This window comes from Gastrolobium bilobum, unplaced genomic scaffold (genome assembly GCF_033153095.1).
Source record: "Gastrolobium bilobum isolate Gb01-03AN ecotype WA unplaced genomic scaffold, APGP_CSIRO_Gbil_v1 utg9903, whole genome shotgun sequence".
Classification (NCBI taxonomy): domain Eukaryota; kingdom Viridiplantae; phylum Streptophyta; class Magnoliopsida; order Fabales; family Fabaceae; genus Gastrolobium; species Gastrolobium bilobum.
In genome coordinates this window covers 40,447-50,714 of record NW_026896859.1, presented here as the reverse complement: position 1 = coordinate 50,714, position 10,268 = coordinate 40,447, and the positions used below count along the sequence as shown (strand labels likewise).

The window sequence follows — 10,268 nt, the reverse complement described above, 5'->3', positions numbered from 1 at the left end:
TTTTAATTTAGTATCTTTTCTACCATTTACCACTTGCATTGAGTATTTCAACCGTCCCAATTTGAAACCCTAGGTTCTAAGAATTCTAAAGTTGGCATACCACTTGGACCCCTATGCTCATTTGAATCAATTCTTTAAACTCAGCAATGCAGAATTTATAAATGACTAGAGAGCACCTGGAATTCCTTGGATGATGTCGTGAAGGAATGCTTGAGGAAGGGAGAGATTTCAGAGAGATGAGAGTGAGAGTGAGGGGTGAGATATGAGAGAATGCAAAAAAGAGAGGGAGAAAAATGCTTTTTAAAAAATTAGGCGGCTTGTTGAAGCGCGTTTTAGGGTGCTTATAGCGTGTTAAAACGCGCTGAGGCAGTGGATTTTTAAGTTTTTTCATTCATGAGCGCGTTTTAGCGGGCAGAAGGGCGCTAAAACGCGCTCTTCGAACTCTCCCTTGAACTTTTCCTGAGCGTTTTAGCGCTCTGTTGAGCTTTAAAACGTTAGGAGGCAATGCAATTTTATTTTTTTAATGTGAGAGCGTTTTAGCGCTCAGGAGCGCGATAAAATACTCTATTTTCTATTTTCTCTGCCTTAGAGCGTTTTAAGGCTCTAGAGAGCGCTAAAATGCTTTATTTTTCACAAAAGCTCATAAAAATAGCATACCTTGCTGTTTGTACCATATTCTTCCTGTAGCTTCATTCAATGATAACCATTAGTCTCAACACATCTTTTCCAATCTTTTTGTATTTTTTTCTTTAATTGAATTCAAAAATAAATAAAATGAAATTTAAAATAAAACAGTAAATTATGGGTTTGCCTATCCATTAGTGTTTGTTTAACGTCACAAGCCTGACGTACCTATCTCATGTTACCTCTACAAGGGCAACGATGGTTGTTCCCCTGTCGGTTTCTCCTCCAAGATATAATTCAGTCGTTGGCTGTTGACTATGAAGCTTCTATCAGAATCCAGAGGACTAATTTCCACTACTCCATATGATTTCATGTCCTTCACAATGAACGGTCCCGACCATCTGGACTTCAATTTCCCTAGAAAGAGACACAGACGAGAGTTGAAAAGTAACACTTGTTGTCCTACCTTGAAGTCTCGAGGTAGGATCTTCTTATCGTGCCACTTTTTCGTCTTCTCCTTGAAAAGACTTGCACTTTCGTATGCAGAGAGTCTGAATTCATCCAGTTCATCCAGTTGAAGAAGTCTCTTTTCAGCTGTGGACTTGGAGTCAAAATTTAGGTACTTGATTGCCCACAGTGCTTTAAGTTCCAATTCTACTAGCAAGTGGCAAGCTTTTCCAAAAAGTAACTGGAATGGAGATATCCCAATTGGAGTTTTGAACGCAGTCCGGTATGCCCACAATGCATCATCAAGCTTTTTGGACCAATCTCTTATGGAACTTCCAACCGTCTTTTCCAGTATATGCTTTAATTCACGGTTGGAAATTTCTACTTGTCCACTTGTTTGTGGATGGTAAGGTATGGAAATCTTATGTTTCACTCTGCATCTAGCAAGCACATATTCCATTTGCCTGTTGTCGAAGTGAGTTCCTCCGTCACTTATAATTGCTCGTTGTACCCCGTACCTGACAAAGATATTCTTTTTGAGGAAAACAATGACTACCTGAGAATCATTAGTAGGAAGAACAAGAACCTCTATCCACTTGGATACATAATCCACTGCGACAAGGATGTATTTGTTGCCATAAGATGGGGGAAAAGGTCCCATGAAATCAATCCCCCACACAACAAAGATTTCTACCTCCAATATGTTGTTTAGAGGCATTTCATGTCTTCTTGATATATTCCCTATTCTTTGACATCTATCACATGTTTCCACAAACTTCCTTGCATCCTTGTAGAGTGTTGGCCAGTAGAAGTCACTCATTAATACCTTTGCGGCTGTTCTTTCTCCCGCAAAATATCCACCGTAGCTTGAATCATGAGAGTGCCACAAGATGTCTTTCATCTCTTCTTCCAGAATGCACCGTCTTATTACTCCATCGGAGCATCTGTAGAAAAGGAACATTTCATCCCACAAGTATTTCTTGACATCATGCAGAAACTTCTTTCTTTGTTGCCATGTAAAGTCTACTGGAATTTCTCCTGCTGCCTTAAAGTTCGCGAAATCTGCGAACCATGGAGGTGTTCTAGTATTCAGCACTTTCTCGGTTTGCAGATCCGAGATAACACTGATGGATAAGATTTTCTCATCGGAAAATTCTTCTCGAATCTTCAATTTAGGTCCATCTTGAAGATCTTTTTCTTGGATCCTGGAGAGGTTACTCTTTTGACATCTTTGTAAAACACATGACAGATTTTCTAAACAAGTGTCAAAAGAGGGGCCAAAAACAGAAAAATCATCCATGAAGATCTCAATATATTTTTCAATCATATTAGAAAAGATAGAAAGCATACACCTTTGAAAGGTCGCCGGAGTGTTGCATAGACCGAAGGGCATCCTCCGGTAGCTCCGTAAGGGCATGTGAATGTTGTCTTATCTCGATCTTCTGGAGTTACTGCTATTTGGTTGTAACTAGAGTATCCATCTAGGAAGCAGTAGAAGGTATGGCCAGTTAGTCTCTCCAACATCTGGTCCAAGAAAGGAATAGGAAAGTGGTCCTTCCGAGTAGCTACATTAAGTCTTTTATAATCAACACACTTCCTCCACCCGATGACTGTCCTTGTTGGAATCAGCTCATTATTTTCGTTTCTTACCACGGTGACTCCACCTTTCTTAGGTACAGTTTGTAATGGACTTATCCACGCACTATCAAATATAGGATAGATCATTCATGCATCTAACAGTTTTACTACCTCTTTTCTCACAACCTTTTTCATGGTTGGATTGAGTCTCCTTTGTGGCTGCCTAGCAGGTTTAATATCATCTTCCATATGAATTTTATGAGTACAAAAGGAAGGATTTATACCTTTTAAGTCGGAGAAAGACCATCCAATAGTAGCCTTGTGTTTCTTTAACACCTTGAGAAGCTTTTCTTCTTCCATGGTTGTCAAATCTACGTTGATGATGACAGGATAAGTGTTGTTGTCACCAAGGAAAACATATTTCAGATTTGGAGGTAACTCCTTAAGCTCCACCTTTGGTGCTCCAAGAGGGATGTCGTCTTTCTTTTTCTTTAATTCTTCAACCAATGGTTCTTCTTCTTTATCAACAAGTTCAGCTTCTTCATTGATTTGCTCTACTCAAGTGGGAAACTCTCCTATTTCATTGTGTCATCAACTACTTCTTGAATAATTTCCACCGTGAAACAGTCTCCTCCATTAGATGGATGCTTCATCGACTCAAAGACGTCAATGGTGACTGTCTCTTCATTCATCCTCAACATTAGCTTCCCTTGCTCCACATCGATCATTGCTCTTGTTGTAGCTAGGAAGGGCCTCCCAAGCAGTAGAGGAATTTCAGCATCTTCTTCCATGTTTAGGATTACAAAATCTGCAGGAAAAATAAATTTGTCAATTTTAACCAAAACATCCTCAATAACCCCGTCTGGTCGTCTGATCGATCTGTCAGCTAGTTGGAGAGAAACTGTAGTTGGTTTCAGCTCTCTGATCCCAAGAGCTTTATACATGGAGAATGGCATTAGATTTATACTCGCTCCCAGATCGCATAGTGCCTTTCCTACTTCAATATTCCCAATTGCTATAGAAATACTAAAGCTGCCTGGATCTTTCAACTTGGGAGAAAGTTTCTTCTGGATGATCGCATTGCATTCTTCAGTTAACGCTAATGTTTCGCACTCCTTCAACTTGCACTTTCTAGACAGAAAGTCTTTTATGAATTTTGCATAGTTCGGCATGCTTTCCAGAGCTTCTGCGAAGGGAATATGCACTTGCAACTTCTTGAAGATCTCTAGAAATTGTATATTGTTGTTTCTGGATCTCTTGTTTCAGCCTCTGAGGGTATGCAACTCGAGCACAGGGAGATGGATCCACAGGTTTTGCTTGCCTGTCTAGAGCTTTCTTTTTCTCCCATTTAAACAGCTTCTTTTCTGGACTGCTCTTTTCAGATTCTCTCGCATCTTTCTCTTTCTCCTCTTCAGCTGCAGGTTCTTCATCTTTCTTCTTCTCCACTGAAGGCTTTTCCACAGGTTGAATCACGATCCCACTTCTGGTAGTAATAGCCTTACATTATGCTTTTGGGTTAGTGAGAGTGTCACTTGGGAAGGTACCCTGGGTTCTTTCAGTGGACTGTCTTGATAGCTGGCCAATCTGAGTTTCTAGATTTCAGATATAAGCTTCTTGGTTCCGGAATGAAGCTCTTGTGTCATGCATAAAAGTCAAGGTGTCTTCCCTGAAGGCATTTGCATTTTGAATATAATCTGAAGTGATCTTGGACAGCTGTGCAAAAGATTTCTCCCATTCTGAGGTGTTACCTTGTGGTGGGGGCTGTTGTTGCACTTGTGGAGGATTCAACTGATGATTTGATTTGTAACTTAACCCTGGGTGTTGATTTTGATTTTTCCACCCTTGATTATAGTTATTTCCATATTGGTTCCTCCCCGAATTATTCTGGTTCTTTTGATCGTACCAGATTCCGTTGACTTCAGCATTCTCAGGCGCCTTCATAAAATTGTAGTCTTTAGTAGCATGAGCACTTGCACATATCTCACAAATAACTTGAAGATTATTAATTGAAGAGACTTAAGAACTAGAAAATTGCTTTGTGAGAGAATCTAGTTGTGCTTGTTGTCTCTTATTAATTTGTAATATTTGCTCGTTCTGTGCTAACAGTGCATCATAGCCGTCAAGCTTCATGGTTCATGCTCTCCTATGTGGTGTTGGAGCATTATCAAACTCCTGAGAGGCTAGAGATTCCAGCAATTGCAACACTTCCTCTGGAGTTTTTGTTTTCAATGATCCTCCTGATGCAGCATTCACCAAGGTTCTTGTATTGGGCGTCATTCCTTGGAAGAAAATCCGTCCTTTTTCCCAAGCTTCAAAGCCATGTTGGGGACACTTTCGGAGTAATCCTTTGGACATTTCCATGCCTCGTACAAGGATTCACTTTCTTTTTGTTCAAAAGAGGAGATGTCTGCCTCAAGCTTTTCCATCTTTGAAGAGGAAAAGAATCTGGCCAAGAACTTGGTAGCCAAGTCATCCCAGTTGGTGATGCTTCCTTGAGGCAGTGACTGCAGTCACCCTCTTGCTTCTTCCTTCAGTGAGCATGGAAACAGTCTGAGCAAGATAATGTCACATGAGACTCCATTCATCTTTAATGTGTCACAATAGAGCAGAAAATTCTCGAGATGAATGTAGGGGTCTTCCGTGCTTCCTCCAGCGAACTGATCTTTTTTGTATCAGTTGCAGCAGTGCTGGCTTGAGCTCAACATTGTTAGCATCCACGTTTGGTCTAACAATGCTTGCCACGTAATCTCCCAGGGTTCTTGGAGGATTCTAAAGTGCGTTGTTGTCCACCATAGTTTCTTCCTTTGGTTCCGTCGAGCTTGATGCTTCTTTTTCCTTTTTCTCTTTTGTGATTTTTCTGAGCCTTCTAGTTGTCCTCTCTATCTCAGGATCAAACTGCAAGAGTCGTGGTTTAACAGTACCTCGCATAAACTAGGGATAAGAGATTAAGCAAAAGCAGAAAACGCAGCATTATGCAGAAAAACGGAAAAATTATAATGCAGAAAATAGAAAATTTAAATAGAAAAAAATATGCAGAAAAGAAGAAAAAGTTAATGCATAATTTAAATTGTAGAAATTTAAAACGTCCAATCTAAACTGTTTTTAGTTACTTCTAATGTTGAAGGATCCAATCCCCAGCAACGGCGCCAAAAACTTGTTGCGACTCGGCAAGTGCACCGGCCGTAAAAGTAATAAAGTGTACTAATTTGAGATCGTTTCCACGAGGATTGGTTTTCAAGCACTAGTTCGCTAACAACGATTTAGTTGGACAATCGAATTTAAGATGAAAAGAATTGAAATTAAAAAAAATCAATAACATGCAATTTCAGAATTAAAAGCAATTAAAAAGATTATTGATTTAAAGATTAAAAAAACAAGCATAGTTAGGGTTTTGACTTCCCCTAATGTCCTCTTTATGCTATGAATTAAACTGTCAAGAATTTATTCTTAAAATATTGCCAATCAATTCTTTCTAAGTTAATTAGGGCTCAATTCCTTGTTACCCTAAATCTATGTGATCTTAGAAGACCCTAGTTCCCTGATTATTCCCCAAGAAAACATGCATTAAGATCAAAAATTCACGATTGCACAATTACCCTATGTATATCCCTAGATCACAAGGATTGTGATAAATTTACCAAATCAGGGTTCATGCACCAACATCCCTATTGTCCTACAATTCCCCTAAATCAATCTATAAGGAGCAAACTCATAGAAAGCGTTAAAGGCGGATAAATTTATTCAAGTATAAAAAGAAAAGAATTCAGAGATAATTTAATTTAAAACATAAGATTCAATTGAGTTCTATTTACCCTAACTAGATAAAAGTCTAGCCTAGCATACTGAATTCAAAAGTAATAGAAAAGAAAATAATTTCCCAAGACTCCGTTGATGTGATGTCGTCTTGACTCCTCAGAGTTCTCACATTCCACAACAAGATTCCTCCTTGTGCTTCTTCAAACGCCTCTCTGTTGTTGAATGCATTCAATTGGTCCAAAGGCCCTCTATTTATAGAGGAGAATATATCTTTTTAATTTCTCTTTTAATCTCTATGAAATCTTGTTCACATCTTGATTAAGATACAATATCTACCATGGGCCTGAATTTGATCACATCAGCACGTTTTAGCGCCCATTAGCACGCTAAAACGCTCTCTTTGCATATTTCTGTCTGCCTTAGGGCATTTTAACGCTCAGGAGAGCGCTAAAACGCCCTCTTCGTGAGGAAATTGTGGCTGTCAGCGCGTTTTAGCGCTCTATAGCACGCTAAAATGCGCTCCTCCAGTGGAATTTTTCTCTTTTTCTTCATTGGAGCATTTTAACGCGCTGTTGGGCGCTAAAACGCTATTCCTCAGCCATTGATTTGCACTGAATCTTGCTTTTTTTGGTATTGCAGCGTCTCTTTTCATTCCTTTGCTCCTCAAAGCGCCATTTTATGTCAAAAACACCTTTGAAATAAGCAAGATTACCACATGTTAGGCAAAATCCAATCTCCATGATTTTATATGATAAAACCCTAATTTTCATGCAATTCACTATGTAATCGTTGTATATTTTAGCCTAAAAACATGGTAAACCAATGGTTTATCAATTAGAAAACCTTAACAACAGCTATTCATGGAACCAAATCCAAACTACTAAGAAAAAGAAAAATTACAATAAATTAGAGGCCCGAAACAATACTTAGCCTCTACAGGCCTGGGGCGCTGTCTTCTGAACCCCCGCCTGCTCATTTGAGAGCGAGATTTCAGTTGCCTTTCTGTTGACCCCGACAATAAGGACCCTCATCAGCATGCGAAATATGAGCCATACCCAACATAATCCCGGGACCCGTCTCGAATTAGACTAATCGTGAAGCGATGAACTGATTGGAATATCTCTAAAAAGATAAAATAAAATAAGTACATTTTGTTATATATTATAAGATCTCCCTCGTATAGGAGTTCTGCCCGGATTATTGGGTCTAGTGACCTCCCCATAATATTGGGTCCTAAAACTGGTCCAGAACAATTATATTGTGTTATATAAGCTAGAATCCATGGATTGAAAGTATTTTGTTGTAACTTTGATTAATTAAAAGGATAATTTTTTGAGAGAAAAAAAAAGTGATACATCATATATGACACAAATAAAAAATCGTGCACAATTAGTGCCAATAGTCCAAACAATAGGTTTCCAAGTTTTGAGTTGACATATATTTAATAAATTTATAAACATAAAAAGAAAGTCATACAAAAATTCATTAAAGGTCTAAGAATCCATTTCAACAAGTGGTTTATTTGGCTGTGACTCAAGGTGGCTGAGGAGCATTCGTAATGGGTTAGAGTAAGTCTAACAATTGTTAGGCCTCCACCACTAACAAACTGGATGCCTATAAGCTTGAATTTGCTAGCAGCTTGTTATACTTCTATATCCTGATACAGGTTAGGCTGTTCTCAAACTCTAACATATTTATTTATTATTTATAATTTATAAGAAATTCCTAAACATATATTAAATCCGGAACAATGTTATCATAATAACTGGCAAGAGTTCAAGGAATCCGTAATAACACGTGGTTTGATAGCACTTAAGGTGGCCTAAAAGCATTCATAACGGGCTTGTCTAATAAGTTAGGTATCCATCAATAGCAAACTGAATCGATATTAGCTTCAATTTCTCATTGTTTGGTTACATGGAAATATGAAATGATTTGAGAAATGAAAATGAAAATAGGAATTGAAATGAGAATTAAAGAAATAGAATATTTTTTAATTTCTCTCTTTTATTTGGTATGAATTAAAGATAAATTATTGTTCTCTCTTTTAAATCAAAATGCACATTATTAGACATTTGCATTAATATATTTGGTACAAATAATTGTCACATAATTTGAGCATGACAATTTGATGGAAAATTAAAGAAAAAAGAACAAAAAAAATACACCCATAAGAAAGTTTAGGATCGCGCTGCACTTTTTTGAAACAGACAAAATAACATTGCTTTGTGAAACACAATTTGTAAAGTCCCCAAATTAAAAATAAAGAAAAATATATTTTTAGGAATGCAATAATACACAAGAGAGGGTCAAGTTAAATGCACAAGCAAGCAACAAAAGTCAGAGTAATGATTTTTTTTTTTGCTCTTAGCTCCAATTTAAAATGATAAAAGTGTCCAACCCACATCATATTGTTCAGAATTACAACAATGATCCTAGACTTAGTGAAAAAAATTATCTCCATCAATTGGAGGGTACATGGTAGTATTTCCCTTTACAAATGCATCTGTAAATTATAGGGCAAGACTCTGCAACGGAGCACTTGCTGAAACCCACCATCACCCTCTTGCAGGGAGAACATGGTCCACATGCATGGGAACAATCTGGTATGGTGGAGCCAGTTGGGTAGAGTTCCATTCCCATGTTGTCTTCCTTTGTTGATACTTCCTTAAAAATCACAAGTAGGTACACAACTATTAATTATTCACTTCATTGATCCACAGACAAATAGGTTTGAGGGATTATTTTGTCCTTATTTTAAAATGAAATTACTATTTTGCCCCTCTCTTAAAATATATATTATTTTTTTAATTATATATTTATCCTTATTTGATCAATGTTTTACCAACACATAATCGAATAAACGAACATATTGGTCAAATAATGTCAGTCAAACAGGAACAGGAATGGGGCAAAATAGTAAATTGATTTTACAAGAGGGCAAAATGATCAATCAATCACAAATGTGTTACCATGCAATAATGAAAAAAACTATCAAACCTTTTTATCTCTAATTTCTGCTTTCTCTTCTTGCAAGCTGATCAACTTAACTGAAAAACCGGGGAAGAAAAAAACACTTAAAAAAATACTCAGCAACAAAACCCTTTTAACCAACGACATCAGAGTATGTATGTTCAAGAGATAATAATATTGGATATTCCAAGTTGAAATTTCTATTTCAAACCTCATTTGGAGTGTGCTAGTGAAATTAACAGAAGGAGGATGCAATACCATTAATCTTGCTTGAAAAATTGTTCTGATTTTAGTATCTTATGATTTAGAATACGAAAACTAATGTACAATAGTGGTTATATGAAATTGACTTGAATACATTTAAACTTAATGTTAAGACACGTATATATATGCATGGAGTTATTATGTACAGTTAAACAACATTATAGTACATATCACTTACCATGATTAGGGGTCATCCTTAGGCTCCAACCAATAGAAACAACCATGAAGAAAATCACAATTAGGAAAGATTTTTGGGTTCCAAGCGAGAAAGTGCTCATATTTTGCATCAACTATGCAAACTCAAGTAACTTGAAATCAGTTTTCATTAGTGGAGGAAATGCAAGCTAGTGAGCAAAAAGCATGAAGATGGAGGTGTTGTTTGGGGAGGAGTATAATTTGTGGATGACCTTGTAGGATATTATATACATGAAGATTCAAAAGGGTCCTATTAAATGTGCAATGAGACATCTAAAGCATTTCACATGATGCACGACCTTCTTTTAAAGATTTCACAAGTTTTGGTGAGTCCTCAGAACAAAAATAGAATTATTATTATTATTGTCATCATAAACTATAAATGAAGAGGACATTTATGAATTCGAATAATAACTAGCCTTTTGATACAT

General features: G+C 37.2%; 1 protein-coding gene and 1 non-coding gene across 2 annotated transcripts; one reads left to right on the top strand and one right to left on the bottom strand.

Moving 5' to 3' along the window:
• Positions 1 to 4,963: 4,963 nt before the first annotated feature.
• LOC133302420 (small nucleolar RNA R71) lies at positions 4,964 to 5,069 on the top strand. The gene has a single exon (XR_009750350.1). It is a non-coding gene; the product is annotated as a small nucleolar RNA R71 (small nucleolar RNA).
• Positions 5,070 to 8,868: 3,799 nt separating this feature from the next.
• On the bottom strand, positions 8,869 to 9,920 carry LOC133302413 (protein EPIDERMAL PATTERNING FACTOR 2-like). The gene is made up of 3 exons (XM_061502180.1): positions 9,821 to 9,920; positions 9,406 to 9,455; positions 8,869 to 9,072 (listed from the first exon to the last, which is right to left on the bottom strand). Exons 1-3 carry the CDS (start codon positions 9,918 to 9,920, stop codon positions 8,869 to 8,871), a joined length of 354 nt encoding a protein of 117 aa, XP_061358164.1.
• Positions 9,921 to 10,268: the final 348 nt, after the last annotated feature.